This window comes from Panthera onca, chromosome A3 (genome assembly GCF_046562875.1).
Source record: "Panthera onca isolate mPanOnc1 chromosome A3, mPanOnc1 haplotype 2, whole genome shotgun sequence".
Lineage (NCBI taxonomy): Eukaryota > Metazoa > Chordata > Mammalia > Carnivora > Felidae > Panthera > Panthera onca.
In genome coordinates, this window is record NC_138341.1 from 106495702 (window position 1) to 106514038 (window position 18337).

General features: G+C 38.3%; 1 protein-coding gene across 1 annotated transcript in view; it reads left to right on the top strand.

The window, feature by feature from the left end:
* The first annotated feature begins 8060 nt into the window (after positions 1–8060).
* The window catches only part of HAO1 (hydroxyacid oxidase 1), a 47479-nt gene continuing 37202 nt past the window's right edge, over positions 8061–18337 (top strand). Inside the window, exons 1-2 of the mRNA XM_078444257.2 lie at positions 8061–8240; positions 15639–15790. Coding sequence (XP_078300383.1) covers positions 8104–8240; positions 15639–15790 — 289 coding nt within the window. The 5' untranslated portion in view covers positions 8061–8103. The remainder of the gene's footprint in view (positions 8241–15638; positions 15791–18337) is intronic.

Here is an 18337-nt window from a genome sequence, read left to right on the forward strand (position 1 = left end):
TTGTTGGTTGTTTCCTTCGCTGTGCAGAAACTTTTTATCTTCATAAGGTGTTCTCTATGTTTGAGTCTTTTATGTTTTGTTCCCCTCCCTGTTTTTATATTATTTTTGCTTCCTTTCCCTTATGTTCATCTGTTTTGTATCTTAAATTCCTCATGTGAGTGAAGTTATATGATATTTGTCTTTCTCTGACTAATTTCGCTTAGCATAGTACCCTCTAGTTCGATCCGCATAGTTGTAAATGGCAAGATGCAATCTTTTTGATTGCTGAGTATACTCCATTGTGTGTGTATATGTGTGTGTATGTATATATATATATATATATATATATATATATATATATATATATCATATTATCCATTCATCCATCAATGGACATTTGGGCTCTTTCCATCCTTTGGTTATTGTTGATAGTGCTGCTATAAACATCGGGGAGCATGTGCCCTATCAAAACAGCACACTTGTATCCCTTTGATAAATACCTGGTGGTGTAATTGTTGGGTCATAGGGTAGGTCTATTTTTAATTTTTTGAGGAACCTCCATACTGTTTTCCAGAAGGCTGCACCAATTTGCATTCCCACAAGCAATGCAAAAGAGATCCTCTTTCTCCACATCCTCACCAACATCTGTTGTTGCCTGAGTTGTTCATTTTAGCCATCCTGGAAGCTGTGAGGTGGTATTTCATTGTTGTTTTGATTTTTATTTCCCTAATGATGAGTGATGTTGAGCATTTTTTCATGTGTTGGTTGTCCATCTGGATGTCTTCTTTGGAGAAGTGTCTATTCATGTCTTTTGCCCATTTATTCACTAGATTATTTGTTTTTTGGTTGTTGAGTTTGATAAGTTCTTTATAGATTTTGGATACTAACCCTTTATCTGATATGTCGTTTGCAAATATCTTCTCCCATTCCATCAGTTGCCTTTTAGATTTGCTGATTGTTTCCTTCGCTGTGCAGAAGTTTTTATTTTGATGAGGTCCAAATAGTTTATTTTTGCTTTTGTTTCCCTTGCCTCTGGAGACATGTTGAGTAAGAAGTTGCTGCAGCCAAGGTCAAAGGGGTATTTGCCTGCTTTCTCCTCGAGGATTTTGATGGCTTCCTGTCTTACATTTAGGTCTTTCATCCATTTTGAGTTTATTTTTGTGTATGGTGTAAGAAATTGGTCCAGAATCATTTTTCTGCATGTTTCTGTCCAGTTTTCCCAGCACCATTTGCTGAAGAGACTGTCTTTATTCCATTGGATATTCTTTCCTGCTTTGTCAAAGATTAGTTGGCTGTACATTTGTGGGTCCATTTCTAATTTCTCTATTCTGTTCCATTGATCTGAGTGTCTGTTTTTGTGCCAGTACCATACTGTCTTGATGATTACAGCTTTGTGAGATGTCTTGAAGTCTGGGAGTGTGATGCCTCCAGCTTTGGTTTTCTTTTTCAAGATTGCTTTGGCTATTCAGGGTCTTTTCTGGTTCCAAACACATTTTAGATTTGTTTGTTCTACTCTGTGAAGAATGCTGGTGTTATTTTTATAGGGATTGCATTGCATATGTAGATTGCTTTGGGTAGTATTGACATTTTAGCAATGTTTATTCTTCAAATCCAGGAGCATGGAATATTTTTCCATTTTTTTGTGTCTTCTTCTATTTCTTTCATAAGTTTTCTATAGATTTCATTGTATATATTTCTCACCTCTTTGGTTATATTTATTCCTAGGTATTTTAAGGTTTTTGGTGCAGTTATAAATGGGATCAATTCTCTGATTTTTCTTTCTGTTGCTTCGTTATTGCTGTATAGGAATGCAACCAATGTCTGTGCATTGATTTTGTATCCTGCAACTTTGCTGAATTCATGGATCAGTTCTAGCAGTTTTTTTGTGGAATCTTTTGGGTTTTCTGAGCATCATGTCATCTGCAAAGACTGAAAATTTGACTTCCTCCTGGCTGATTTGGATGCCTTTTATTCCTTTGTGTTGTCTGATTGCTGAGGCTAAGACTTCCAATACTATGTTGAATAACAGTGGTGAGAGTTGACATCTCTGTCATGTTTCTGACCTTAGGGGGAAAGTTTTTTTTCCCATTGAGGATGATATTAGCAGTGGGTCTTTCATATGTGGCTTTTACGATCTTGAGGTATGATCCTTCTATTCCTACTTTCTTGAGGGTTTTTATCAATAAAGGATGCTATATTTTGTCAAATGCTTTCTCTGCATCTTTTGAGAGGATCACGTGGTTCTTGTCCTTTCTTTTATTGATGTGATGTATCACATTAATTGTTTTGCGGACATTGAATTAGCCCTGCATCCCAGGTATAAATCCCACTTGGTTGTGGTGAATAATTCTTTTAATGTATTGTTGGATCCACTTGGCTAGTACCTTGTTGAGGATTTTTGCAACCATGTTCATCAGGGAAATTGGTCTATAGTTCTCCTTTTTAGTGGAGTCTTTGTCTGGTTTTGGAACCAAGGTAATGCTGGCTTCATAGAAAGAGTTTGGTAGTTTTCCTTCCATTTCTATTTTTTGGAACAACTTCAAGAAAATAGGTGTTAACTCTTCCTTAAATGTTTGGTAGAATTCCCCTGGAAAGCCATCCAGCCCTCGACTCTTGTTTTTTGGTAGATTTTTGATTACTAATTCTATTTCCTTACTGGTTATGGGTCTGTTCAAATTTTCTATTTCTTCCTGTTTCAGTTTTGGTAGTTTATATGTTTCTAGGAATTTGTCCATTTCTTCCAGATTGCCCATTTTATCGGTATATAATTGCTCATAATATTCTCGTATTATTGTTTGTATTTCTGCTGTGTTGGTTGTGATCTCTCCTCTTTCATTCTTGATTTTATTTATTTGGGTCCTTACCTTTTTCTTTTTGATCAACTTGGCTAGGGGTTTATCAATTTTGTTAATTCTTTCAAAGGACCAGCTCCTGGATTCATTGATGTGTTCTACTGTTTTTTTTTGGTTTCGATAGCATTGATTTCTGCTCTAATCTTTATTATTTCCTATCTTCTGCTTGTATGGGGTTTTATTTGCTGTTCTTTTTCCCGCTCTTTGAGGTATAAGGTTAGGTTGTGTATCTGAGACCTTTCTTCCTTTTTTAGGAAGGCCTGGATTGCTATATACTTTCCTCTTATGACCGCCTTTGCTGCATCCCACAGATTTTGGGCTGTGGTGTTATCATTTTCATTGGCTTTCATGTACTTTTTAATTTCCTCTTTAATTTCTTGGTTAGCCTATTCATTCTTTAGTAGGATGTTCTTTAGTCTCCAAGTATTTGTTATCTTTCCAAATTTTTTCTTGTGGTTGATTTCGAGTTTCATAGCGTTGTGGTCTGAAAATATGCACAGTATGATCACGATCTTTTTGTACTTGTTGAGGGCTGATTTGTGTCCCAGTATGTGATCTATTCTGGAGAACGTTCCATGTGCACTGGAGAAGAATGTGTATTCTGCTGATTTAGGATGAAATGTTATGAATATATCTGTTAAGTACCTCCAGTCCAGTGTGTCATTCAACACTGTTGTTTCCTTGTTGATTTTCTGTTTAGATGATCTGTCCATTGTTGTAAGTGGGGTGTTGAAATCCCCTACTATTATGGTATTATTATCAATGAGTTTCTTTATGCTTGTGGTTAATTAATTTATATATTTGGGTGCTTTCATGTTTAGAGCATAAATGTTTACAATTGTTAGGTCTTCTTGGTGGATAGACCCCTTAATTATGATATAATGCCCTTCTTCATCTCTTGTTACAGTCTTTATTTTAAAATCTAGATTGTCTGATATAAATATGGCTACTCTGGCTTTCTTTTGTGACTATTAACATGATAGATGATTCTCCATCCCATTATTTTCAATCTGAAGGTGACTTCAGGTCTAAAATGGGTCTCTTGTAAACAGCATATAGAGGCATCTTGTTTTCTTATCCATTCTGTTACCCTATGTCTTTTTATTGGAGTGTTCAGCCCATTGATATTTAGAGTGGGTACTGAAAGTTATGAATATATTGCCATTATGTCACCTGTAGAATTGGAGTTTCTGGTAGTGTTTTTTCGTCCTTTCTAGTCTTTGATGCTTTTGGATTTTTGGGGTTTTGGGGGTTTTGGGGTTTTTTTTTGGTTTTTGTTTTTGGTTTTTTTTTTTTTTTTTTCATCTTTTCTCCCCTCAGAGAGTCCCTCTTAAAATTTCTTGCAGGACTGGTTTAGTGGTCACAAACTCCTTTAATTTTTGTTTGTCTGGGAAACTTTATCTCTCCTTCCATTTTAAATAACAGCTTTGCTGGATAAAGAATTCTGGGCAGCATATTTTTCTGATTCAGCACATTGAATATATCCTGCCATTCCTTTCTGACCTGCCAAGTTTCTGTGGATAAGTCTACTTCAAACCTGATTTATCTTCCCTTGTAGGTTAAGGACTTCTTTTCCCTTGCTGCATTCATGATTCTTTCCTTGCCTGAGTATTTTGTGATTTTGACTATGATATGCCTTATTAATGGTCAGTTTTAGTTGAATCTAATGGGAATCATTTGTGCTGCCTGGATTTTGATGTCTGTGTGTTTCCCCAGATTAGGAAAGTTTTCTACTATGATTTGGTCACATAAATTTTCTACCATTTTTTCTCTCTCTTCATCTTCTGGGACCCCTATGATTCTGATGTTGTTCCTTTTTAATGAGTCACTGAGTGCTCTAATTTTTATTTCATCTCTTTGCCTTAGTCTCCCTCTTCTTTTCTGCTTCATTATTCTCCATAAGTTTGTCCTCTATATTGCTGATTTGCTGCTGTGCCTTATCCATCCTTGCCACTGTGGCATGCATTCGAGATTGCAGCTCAGTTATAGCAATTTTTATTTCATACTGACTAGCTTTTACTTCTTTCATCTGTGCAGAAAGGGATTTTAATATATTTTCAATCCCAGCTAGTATTCTTTTTATAGTGATTCTAAATTCCAGTTCAGACATCTGCTTATATCTGTGTTGATTACATCCCTGGCTGTCATTTCCTCCTGTTCTTTCTTTTGAGGTGAATTCTTTCATTTCATCATTTTGGAGGAATAAAAGGAATTAATAAGGTAAAAAAATTAAAAACAACACAAAGAAATCAAATAAAGGGTACCAGATCCTAGGTGTGTTTCGGTCTGGTTGTTGAAAGAACCTTGATAGATTAGAGAAAAAAGGGAAATATAAGAAAGGAAATAAAAGATAAAAGAAAAAAGGGAAAAAAGGAAAATGTTTGAAAATTTGAAAAAATAGAATAAAATGAAATGATGAAAGTAAAATATAATTTTAAAATTTTACAATAAAGTAAAAAATGTAGTAGAACAAAATTAAGGAAAAATCTTTTTAATAAAAATGGAAGATAATAGATTTTTCGCTTTCTGTATTCAAGAATAAGAAAAGAAAAAGAAAAAAAATTGAATAAAAGGACCAGTGAACAGAATGAAGTACGATTGAAATTACATCTGTTTTCCCATAGATGTCAAGCTATGAAGCACTTTATAGTCCATAAACTAAGCAGGTGGAGAGACTGTCAAGAGCATTGTAGGCCCAGTTGGGTGGGGTTTAGTGCAATGGTTCCATTCTCCACTAGATGGTGCTGCTTAGCTTACTGGGGTGGATTGCTGGGGCACTTGTAGGCAAGTATGCACATGCTCCGGAGGGGTGAAAATGGCATTACCCAGCTACCAAGCAGTGTTTCAGGGTTTATGGAAAATCACAGCACACATCTGGTGCCAGCTATCACCCTTGACATCCTTGTTCCAACACCAGCGAATATGGTTGTTCCCTGGGGTGTGCTGGAACCTATGATTGTGAGGTGGCCACACAGCCTCTACCAAATGTCCTCCCAGCAGGGGAACTGCCTCTCCCCATATGGCCCAAGGACCACTTGGACCTCATTCTCTCCTCCTGTGGATTCACCATTCCCACCAGAGCACCACCAGGTATGAGCTAGGGACTTTCAGACTCTGCACTCCCCCTGTTTATAGAGTCTTAATGGAATTTAAACCCTCCACTTTCTCTTTTCTCCCTTTTTTTGTTCAGTCCTTGTAGCTGTTTCCACTTTTCCACTTTCTCTCCAGCTGCTTTGGGTTGGGGGTTGCTTTTCCCATACTCTCCCCCACCCCCCACCCTGTCTCTGTTCTCTTTCTGCAAGCAAAAACAGCTCCCTGCCCTCTGCGGCTTCTCTTTCCCCCAGTTCACCTCTCCCCACTGCATACCTGCCGAGTTCTATGGTTCAGGTTGTGCAGATTGTTGTGTTAATCCTCAAATCAGTTTCCTAGGTGTGCAAGATGGTTTAGTGTTGATCTGGCTGCATTTCAGGGATGAGAGATGCAAAAAAAAAAAAAAAAGCAAGGTGCTTACAGTTTTAACAATTATTAAAATTGTAATGAAAATGTGTTTTAATCTGCAAATTTTGAATTAATTCTTAGCAGAATTAAGATTCCTTAGTCAACTTTCTCAGTAACTTCAGTAACTATAAAATTGAGTTATGTTTTGTAGGACTCTCTTATCATATTAACAGATGTTTACATTCCAATAGCAATTAAAAATTTTTTTAATGTTTATTTTTGAGAGAGAGAGACAGAGCATAAGAGGGGAGGGATAGAGAGAGAGAGGGAAACACAGAATCTGAAACAGGCTCCAGGCTCTGAGCTGTCAGCACAGAGCCCAACGCAAGGTTCCAATTTGGGAACAGCAAGATCATGACCTAGGCCAAAGACAGATGCTTAGCCAACTAGCCACCCAGGCATCCTGTTCCAATAACAATTTTAATGTCATTTTACCTATTGCCACACTGATGCAAAAAGTACTTTGGGAATGAACCTATGTTCAATTCAATGCCCAACCCTGACAGCTTAAAGCTTTTAATTAAATTAAGGGGTAGGAAAGTGAGCCCACAGGGTGGTTTAGCAACCAACTCATACTGTGGGCAACTGAAGGCTGCAACAGAGAATACACACCAAGGAGGGATATTTATGGGTATTTATGTACCAGCTCCCTTGAGTCTTTGATTGAAGACTTGGTGGAGGGCTGTCCCTTAGAGTATTGACTCCATAGCACTGTGGTATGACAAGTGGATAGAAAAGTAGGGTCCAAGTCGAAGAGAACATTCTTGTGCAGAGACAGGCAGTTGGAATGCAGCTGCTGAATGGCTGGCGAGCAGCTTAAAGTGGAGACTCCTGGACTGAAACCCAGGTCTGACTGATGTCAAAGCCATTTTTTCTAATTCAAATCTTCCCCCAAGTATTCCATGATTGAGTGAAATTTTAGATGGAGACCACAAGGTCTTTGGAATGGCACCTCTCTACATATTCCCCAGAGTGAGACAAGACTCTTTAAAATTAGCTGTAGGAGTGCCTGGTGGCTCAGTTTATTGAGCATCCAGCTTTTGATTTCAGCTCGGTTGTAATCTCAAGGGTGATCTCAACGTTCATGGGATGGAGCCCCCTGTTGGGCTCTGTGCTGACAGTGTGGAGCCTGTTTGGGATTCTCTCTCTCCCCCTCTCTCTCTCACTCTCTCTGCCCCTCCCCCACTCACACGTGCATACTCTTTCTCTCTCAAAAGAAATAAATAAACATTAAAGAATCAGCTGTTAAATGTGGGCTTACTGTTCCTTGCTAAAGCCAAATTTTTGTAATCAGCTGAAATCGTATTACATAGAGACCCTATTTTTACAGATCCTCCATTCTATAAGCTCTTTGTCACATGATATATTCATGGTCCAAATGTGGAAGAAAACTGAGCCAGCAGCCCATTCTAGGTTCCAAGCAAAGTGCAAACATACATATTGTGTGAAAGAAGCAGACTTAGTTAGAACTGAGCCAAGAGGGGTCATGCAAGTACTTCTCTAGATCCTTCAGTTTTGATATAACAGCTAATCCCCTTCTGCTCCTCCCCAGGCCCTCCTCATGGCTTAGATGTGGCTGTTCTTTGGCAGTCAGCTGTTACATGAAATTGCAAAATCTAAGCACATATTTGCTCACTTAATGTAAGCAACAGAGAAATAAATCTGAACTTTGGAAAAAGTCTATTAATAATTAACAGATAGTGAAATTATCAAGATATAGAATGCTATGCAGGAAAAAAAATCCCAAATCTTGGGTTTGGAAGAAGCTGTGAAAATGTTTACCCGGTTAGTTTGTATCAGTGATTATGAACAACATGCCAAATCAGTACTTCAGAAGTCTGTATATGACTATTACAGGTCTGGGGCAAATGATCAAGAAACATTGGCTGATAATGTTGCAGCATTTTCCAGGTAAGAAAATTTATTTATTTTTAAATCATGTTTTTTGTAATTACACGAAGACATTCTACCAAAATAAGGCCTCAGGTTTTAATGTTGATGATGTGAAATTATCTGTCTAGATAGATGCTTAGTAGAGAGGGAACAATTCTTGGGCCTGTGAGAAATTTTGGGCTATCAAACTGTTTAAAAATATCCCAAGCCTGGGAATCTCAAACCATTGACTGAAAAAGCCAACCCTAATTGTCCTCACATGGAATTATGTGGATAATTAATTTGACTACGTATAGAAATAGTGATGCATTCTAAAGACTCTATTTTCTTTTTCTCTGAGTTGGACAGTGAGGGTCTATGAGCATGGTGTAGGAAGTGGTTAGCACTAGGTTCAAGATAGCCATCTTATCTGGTTAAACCAGATCGGATTTTGCCTCAAATGTTCCCATCCTGCTGGCTTTCCCTTATCATTCATTTTGATTATTGTTGTCTCAACTTTCACTTTAGATTTCAATTTGTCTATATAACATTAATCTTTCAACGTTGCTGTTTCATCCATCATCCAAAGTGCTTCACCTACCTCTGTTTCCAAATTAGTTTTCCCTTGCCTTTCATATTTCAAAGCACAAGACGGTAGGTGTCACGGTTTATGTTTTCTGTTTGTAATAAAAACAATAAACAAAATAACTTTAAAGGAGTGTTTTTCTCTCAGCAGTTACAAAACGGTTTATTTGCTGGAGTAGGGGAGGAGAACCCCCCATACACTATACTCTCTCAGGCTCATCCATCTTACATTATAGCCTTTAGTAAAGCTAGTGAATATTGTGGGTGTTCATTGATGGTGATAAATTAAAGAAAAAGGGCAGAAAATATCCAGAAGAAAGAATCTGCTTTCCTGCTTGGCTTCTTCTGTCTAGAGGAAAATCTCTCAAAAATCACTTTTCTATGTGTAAATTAGGAAAAATGAGATGATTCTAACCAAGGTGGTCCCTGGCAAACAGCACCGATGTACTCTCAAGAGTCTGAGAATGAGGTGAAGGATGGGGCCTCCCCCAAACTTCTCTAAGCCTTGTCTTTGTCTCAGTCCTTCCCTGGAACCCACATGAGCTCCACCAATGCTGGAAGAGCCACAGAAAGGGAAAATTTGGCTAAGAGTGGAGGGGCTTAAAATTCTGTATGATCTTTTTCAATCATTTAACATTCTGGGTCTCTCCAAACTTTTCTGTTCCTGGAAGATGTCCCTTCCTGGGCCCAATAGCAGCTCCGTTCACCGGGTAATACGGCTTACCTCCTTGTAATTTCCTGAAAACAACACTTTAACCCAAAAAGGTTATTTTAACCAAGGAAATTTCAGGCCCTTGACAGGTGTATGGAGTTGGTGTCTCCTTGCATTTCTTATGTCATAATGCTCAGGTGACCATCTATTTCCTCAAACCCCCTTTAACACCCTTCCGCTCATGCTACTTAATTAATGGACTCATGCTTATTAGGAATCTCTATAGGCTAGGTTCTATACTACATGCTGAGGATAGAGCAATGAGCCAGACAAAGCTCCTGTTCATAGGTGCTTACATTCCAATGGATGCACATTGACCTTTGACTTCCATAATGCTGGTGGGTTGAATTGATGCAAAATGTACCCCGAACAACCGGCCAAGTAGAGGCCTTAAAGAGAGAGCAAAGGGGTGCAGCACATACAGGCACCTCTGCAACCCTAGAAATTCTGGAAACTTTGTCAGACATAGAAGGCATTGTTGACTTCCAAGTTGTGGACTGGAAGAGTGCCTCATGCTTGTGTGGGTTTCATGGTACTCCAGTAAGTATTCCCACCCTGTGCATGTACTCAGTAACTTCAGGACAGAGCACAGATAATGAGAAAGTGTTTGCAATGCAATCCTTTCCATGAACCTTGATCTTTCCTTTTTGTTCAGCTTGAAAAGGAAAAAAACATGGATTAATCAACTTTCTCTGGAGGTTGGCTGATGCTATTTTATGATCAACCATTTGAAGAGTTTTTATATTGCAACAAACGTTAGCGGCCATTGCTTATCTAACACCTCAATTCCTCTTTTCTTGTGTAACTTTCTGGGTGACCCTTCATTCCTCACCTTGTATCATTGAGCTGATCACATGGAACTAAGAATAGATTTTCTGCCAGAGTTGTGGTGGCTTTGGGTTGACGGGATGAAGGAAATCAATCTGAACTCTCTCATTCTGATTCAAATGAAGACTGCAAAACAACCAAACCTCAGATAACCTGTTGTGACACAGTGTCAGGGCATTTTAAAGACATTTATGAAATGTGTACACTTTCCCTCCCACAAGCACAACAAAAGGTCATTCACAGTGACAGCTGTTATCTCTCTGTGCTCAGCTCTGACAATCACATTTTGGAGTTTTGGGGATATGGCTCACTTATGTGACCTAGCAGTTGCTTGTAAACGTTGCTGGGGTAAGACTTGCGACTCTAATGTTATCATGGCTAAAAACTGATAAAATAAAATAAAATACAAAAAGACACATGAAGTCAAATAGATGGAACCATACTGAAGAACAAAGTTACCTATTGTAAACATTTCGAGAACAGTAGGTGTTAGCTTGCAACATTTTGCATGATTGGAATCATCATGACCTGATTGGAGTTAACTTAAACACACACACACACACACACACACACACACACACATACACACACACAGTATGTTGTTTCTCTTACACATTAACTCAGTGTATCCTTCTCAACCATGGTCTGCACTTTGTGGCTTCTGGTGAAATCATCACTAGTGGAAACTTAATTCTATAATTTGGGTGTCTAGAAGTCCTGATGAAGTTAGAAAATGAAGCTCCTTTCTTTTCTGTTGTGTCACTTACTGACACTGAAAATGGGGTGATTTTCTTTTAGATAACAGGTGATAAAGTGATGTCATTATTCCTTTATTGCAGTGCCTCACAGGTTGATAGTGATCCAATTAAATGTTTTAAAGATGTCACAATATTAAGAATTAAGGGTAAAAAATAAGATTACAGGGGCGCCAGGGTGGCTCAGTCGGATAAGCGTCGGACTCTCAATTTCGGCTTGGGTCATGATCTCAATGTTCGAGAGTTTGAGCCCCAAGTTGGGCTCTGTGCCGACTGTGAAGAGCCTGCTAGGGATCCTCTCTCTTTGCCCCTCCCCTGCTCTCCCTCTCTCTCTGTCTCTCTATAAAAAACTTAAAAAATGTTTTAAAGATAAGATTACAAAAATTGTGCTGTTTTGTATACGTATTTACATACATTTTATTTGCTTTAAATAGTTTAGAGTAAACAATTAATGTGAAGAAATTGGACTGCAGTATAATCATCTTACAGGACTTATGAAACATTAATTCACTGTGTTCAGTTGATGGGATTCAGTAACAGCACTTGGCTTTACAGCTGGGTGGTAAGTGTCTTCCTTCAAATACAGTATCCCATCTTGGGGAGTGTGTATATCACCAGATTTTTTTGTAAATTAAATGTGAGGCTTTTGTTGGATGTGAAGTGTGGGTCAAAAGTTCTGTGAAAAGATCCCCACCTTTACCCCCTACTTCCTTTACTCGGTCATCTTATTTTCCATCCTTCGAAAGAGGTTTATTATTTGATTGGTTCAATTGTTTTGTCCATCTTCATATCCTTTTTCCAAAGTGGAGGGCTCACAAGAGCACAGTCCAAGGTTATATTCAGCTACCATTTGATGTAAGACTGTGAAAAAAAAATATCACTTCTATTGGGGGTGGAGTCAGGTGGGACTCGGAAAGCTATTGGAACTACTTGACAAGGTTAGTTGTAATTGTTCTTTGGAAAATATCAAAAAATGGAAAACTTTTTAGAGAACATACACTTCCCACTCCATTGATCTTATATAATTTTGCCTGAAACTTGCATTTTGTGCATTGGTTGGTGAGTCTCCGTAATGTCACCGTCAGAACAGAAAATAATGTGTGTGGGAAAGCCAAGAACACAGTTATTAAAGGGACTGCGCCACCACGTGGACAAGCATAAATAAAGCTACTGTATGGAGATAGAAGGGTTGAGCCTTGCCTTCTACATAGGAATTAACATTTAACAATGTCCTTTCTCACACACACACACACACACACACACACACACACGATGCCCAGCAGCTCTGTGTGTGCTCTTCATAAAAGCTTTCATTGTTTCCTCAGCTCTAAGTAAATATTAATGCCTTCCAAGGCCAACAGCTGCTATTAAAATCGTTTTCTCTCATTCTCATAATACACTTAGAGATGATTGGTAATAAAAACTCTCTTCAAGGCTTCTGCCTTTCCCCCTTCAAAATGGAGATCAAAGAAGCATGCTGTGAGGGTCAGTCCAAAAGAAAAGACTTCCAGCAGCAAAGCATGTGGTGTGACAGAAAATAATGACAATTATGATGTTCAAAGGAATTGCAGAGAAATCACACAGTAAAACTTCTTTATTATGCTTTTCAAGGGCTGGATGTTTTTACTTTATTATGTGGGGAAGGGTTAGATTACAGACCCAAAGCAACATGAAGGCAGAATTTCTTCTTCCACTACAGGAAGTAGGCTCCAGTTAAGACCTTGGAGGTTCAATTTATTTTGGTTACTACATTTCTAAATCACACTTCAGTATATTAACTAAAAATCTTGTTCTCTCTGGAAGCAAAGTAAAATCTAGGTAATAAAAGGTGAGGGCTGGTTAGGTATGTATGTATGTGTTACACACATTTTTGTTTCTTAGTGCTCATTAGAAAGACGGCTGTATTTTCTTCAGTTCTAATGAGTTACTAATGAGAAAAATAATCCTGAACAAATAGGACATATAAATTTCGCTGAGAGGAAAGAGAACTTGTTCTCCTGTAAATTTTACTAGTAAAGTTTGTGGTTCTTGGTTTATTGATAGTTTTCATTACAACACAAAAGAATTGCAGGAAAAGTCATTTAAGATCGTGTTCAGGAGTCAAAAATTCTTCAAGCCAAAAGTCCAGTTTCTGCCAAATACCCTTTTAGAAGAAAATGCACAATTAAACTAAAAAGAATTATCTTCCCTCATCACCATACTTCAGTGGATACTGACTTCCATTTAAGAATTTTGAGGAAACCACATTATAATTTTATTTTTTAAGTTTTTTTAATGTTTATTTAATTTGGAGAGAGAGAGAGAAAGAGAGACAGTGTGAGTGGGGGAGGGGCAGATAGAGAAGGAGACACAGAATCCAAAGCAGGCTCCAGGCTCTGAGCTGTCAGCACAGAGCCTGACCTGGGTCTCAAACTCACCAACCATGAGATCATGACCTGAGCCGGCATCAGATGCTTAACAGACTGAGGCACCCAGGCACTGCACCACATTAAAATTTTAAAAGTAATTAGCTGAAGTTACTGTCTGTAATTTGAAAAGAAAAACAAAAAACAAAAAGGACAAACTGTACATAATATATCTTTTTTTTAATTTTTAATTTTTTTTGAGAGAGAGCAAGTGCACAAGTTGGGGAGAGAGGCAGCAGGGGAGGGAGAGAGAGAGAGAGAGAGAGAGAGAGAGAGAGTGTGTGTGTGTGTGAATCCTAAGCAGGTTCCACTCTCAGTGAGGAGCCTGACTCAGGGCTCAATCCCACAACCTTGGGATCATGACCTGAGCCAAAATCAAAAGTCAGATCCTCAACCAACTGAGCCACTCGGGTACCCCTCTTCTTAAATTATAATCTAATCCATGTTTTTGTATACCATCTTCAAAATGACCTGGAGGAAGTGAAATGAAAGCTATGTTCACACAAAAACATTTACATAAATGTTTACAGCAGCTTTATTTAAAATTGCTTCAAACTGATATTTGCAAATGACATATCGGACAAAGGGCTAGTATCCAAAATCTATAAAGAGCTCACCAAACTCCACACCCGAAAAACAAATAATCCAGTGAAGAAATGGGCAGAAAACATGAATAGACACTTCTCTAAAGAAGACATCCGGATGGCCAACAGGCACATGAAAAGATGTTCAACGTTGCTCCTTATCAGGGAAATACAAATCAAAACCACACTCAGATATCACCTCACGCCAGTCAGAGTGGCCAAAATGAACAAATCAGGAGACTATAGATGCTGGAGAGGATGTGGAGAAACAGGAACCCTCTTGCACTGTTGGTGGGAATGCAAATTGGTGCAGCCGCTCTGGAAAGCAGTGTGGAGGTTCCTCAAAAAATTAAAAATAGACCTACCCTATGACCCAGCAATAGCACTGCTAGGAATTTACCCAAGGGATACAGGAGTACTGATGCATAGGGGCACTTGTACCCCAATGTTTATAGCAGCACTCTCAACAATAGCCAAATTATGGAAAGAGCCGAAATGTCCATCAACTGATGAATGGATAAAGAAATTGTGGTTTATATACACAATGGAATACTACGTGGCAATGAGAAAGAATGAAATATGGCCTTTTGTAGCAACATGGATGGAACTGGAGAGTGTGATGCTAAGTGAAATAAGCCATACAGAGAAAGACAGATACCATATGGTTTGACTCTTATGTGGATCCTGAGAAACTTAACAGAAACCCATGGGTGAGGGGAAGGAAAAAAAAAAAAGAGGTTAGAGTGGGAGAGAGCTAAAGCATGAGACTGTTAAAAACTGAGAACAAACTGAGGGTTGATGGGGGGTGGGAGGGAGGGGAGGGTGGGTGATGGGTATTGAGGAGGGCACCTTTTGGGATGAGCACTGGGTGTTGTATGGAAACCAATTTGGCAATAAATTTCATATATTGAAAAAAAAATAAAAGAAAAAAAATAAAATTGCTTCAAACTGGAAATGTTCCCAATATTTCTTAGCTGGGGAATGGGCAAACAGACTGTGGTACTTCTGTACAGAAGAATACTGTTCATCAACCAAAAGGAACAAATTATAGATGCACATGGCAACATGGATGAATCTCAAATGCACTGTGCTAAGTGAAAGAAGGCAGACTCAAGAGGCTACATACTTTATGATTCCATTTATATGTTCTTGCGAAGTAAAACTATATGGACAGAAAAAATATCGGTGGTTGTGAGGGGGTTGGTGGGAGACAGAGTTTCACTGTTAAGGGAAATGGGGAAATTTTTAAAGATGGTGAACTGTTCTTGATTGTCTTGGCACTTATACGACTGCATGCATTTGACAAACCTTCCCAAACTGGACACTCACGTGGGTGAATCCTACATATGTTAACTACACCTCACTAAGAAGGATAGCTTGTGAAATTCATTATTATCTTATTGCTAACATGCTATCTTAACAAGCATTGAAATTCCCCCTTTTCCTTCAATTTTGTTATTTGCTGGGTGGGAAAAATACAAGAATATTTTCTCTTTTTAAACTAAAATGTAATGTCAAAGCTTTGGTTATGATTTTGAAATTCTGAAACTCTTTTTTAAAAATTCTAGATGGAAGCTGTATCCGCGGATGCTCCGGAATGTTGCTGAAATAGACCTGTCGACTTCTGTTTTGGGACAGAGGGTCAGCATGCCAATATGCGTTGGGGCTACTGCCATGCAGTGCATGGCTCACGTGGACGGGGAGCTTGCAACTGTGCGAGGTAGGAAGAAAGTCCTCATTCAAAAGGACAGAAGAGCACTAACATTTAGTGACTCTTTTCTGTGTATGCATCAAGCAAGCACTTCCCTAGATATGTTTATACTCACAAAAACTAAGCTCATTGACTCTGCCATTAATATACCTGTTTTTGCACCTTCTGCTCCTCTATTTTCTAGCTGTATGACTCTGGGCAAGATACTTGTGCCTCAGTTTTATCAGCTGCAAAATAGGGATAAAAATAGTACCCACCTCCTCAAGTTACTGTCAGGATTAAATGAATTTGCACAAACAAAGCACTTAAAATAGTGCCTTGCACAGAGTGGTGGTTCAATAGCTTTTAGTCATATTATGTGTATTAATACCCGTATTTCAGAAAATGGAGGTCTGAGAAATTGACTTGGCTCACCCATGGTCATACAGCAACATAGTGGCAGAGATGGGATTCAACCTCATGGCTACCTTATTTCAAAGCCCTTCCTGCTTCCCCAAACCATGTGAATCTCACAGGGAAACAGCAAATGCAGTGACCTGGTTGGTTGCATTTTCTGCCATGGCTTTGGACCATGATTCTGTTTTACGAATGGGTTAGATTCCCAATAGAGCATTTCTAACTGCCTTAGGAGAGAGATGAGAAATTCAAATATGATGTAAAGAAATTCCTTCTTAGGGCTAATTTATTAACTTTCAGTCCCCTAGCAACCATGAACATTTGAAAAGGTATGTACAGTGATAAATCTACCCACCCCCCCCCCCCAACTTCAAAACCTCCTATAAAACTCCTATCTGACTTCTTTTGATACTAAGCAGGTCAGGAAATTCAGGCCCAAGGAGCGGGAACTAAATACTATTTTAAAGCATTTCAGTTCTAAGTATTACCGATCTTATGGATTTACTTCCCTTCTTGAAATGTCTACCATAGAATTCTGCTAGGGACATCAGCATGACAGAGTGAGATTTTGCTGGACAGACTTAGGTTAGAGTCTAGAACTTTTTTTTTTTTTAATTCTAGGACCACACACAGAGAAGTGGCCTTAGGACCCAGCCATTTGTCTATGAGAAACCTGAAATATGGGCAGGGAGAAGGAGAAGGGAGGAGGAGAAGAAAACCAGTATCTGTCTATTTACAGTTGGAATAAGAAAGGCCTTTCCTTTCTTATGGCTTTCAAAGGCCATAGACAACAACCATTAAAACAAAAGCCAACAAATCAACACAAGAACCCAGAAACTTCTATGCTGTCAAAGTTCTACAAAAATTGATAAAACAAATGGCAAACAAAACAAATTGAAATTATGAGGCTGCAAAGCGTTAATGACATTTCTGTGTGAAAAGCCCCTATACTTGAATAATGAAATAACATCTAACCCCAAATAGATGAAGAGATATAAGTGGAAAAGGACAAATAGGAGATTCATAAATGGACACATAAAAATGGCCAATAAACATATGAAAAGTATTCAATTTCCCCAATTATCAAATGCATATAAATTATAACTATATGTTTTATTTTCTGAATATCAAATTACCATTTTCAGGTTATACAGTGTGATGCGGTTGTTTTCAAATATTGATAAGAAGAGTGTAAGGTGGAATCATATTTCTAGAAAATTGTTTGACAATTGTTTATCAAAATTTTAAAGTATGAATTCCATGTGATGCTGTAAGTCCTCTTCTAGGCATTGCAAGGAAATAATTATGACTTTGAAGAATAACATCTCTGCATGGATTCTCCTGCCTTTGTTATTTTTAATAGGAGAAAAGTTAGAAAAAAGAAAAACCCAAATGTCCCCATATTTGGAGATTGGTTGTAAAACAAAATAGGGTGCATTAAAAATGAAATCAATTTTTTTAGTGATATGAGAGAGAGTGTGGTGGTATGGAAAAATGTTGTGGCATGTTTTTTAAAAAGCAGTTACAAACAATAGTCAGAAAGATAAATATATGATTTCACTCATATGTGGAATTTTAGAAACAAAACAGATGAACAAATATTAAAGAATCCATCCTCAGAGCAGCCCAAAGAATAGTACTATATTAAGCCCATTTTACACCTGGGAAACTGAGGCATGCAGCAGATGAATAACTTGCCCAGAATCACACAACTCATAAATGGTAGAAACAGGATTCAGACCTAGACAGCTTGGCTGAAGAGTCGTGGCTCCTTACCTCCCTGTACTGCTTTTAATTTCCAGAAAATCCCATAAAATGTCATGAGAAGAAGCCCATTTATCTGTCAGTTACAATTCCCTAAAGATAACTGATTTATCATGTTATGCACATGCAAAGCAGCCCCCCCCCCCCCCAGGGGAGTGAGATACATGATAAACATTGGGACAGGGTGGAACAGTAAGAACGAAGAGGATGTTGTGACACTGAGGACACAGAGGAACTGGCAATGACATGTTACACACAATGCCTTTGAGAATCTAAGACCCTGGATCAGGTTGCTGTGAGGGCAGTGATATCACAGTTTAGATCTAGATTTGTAGTAGAAATCTCCTGTAAGGATTTTGACATTCCTAAGGTTTTTTTCTATGGTCCAATTACCAT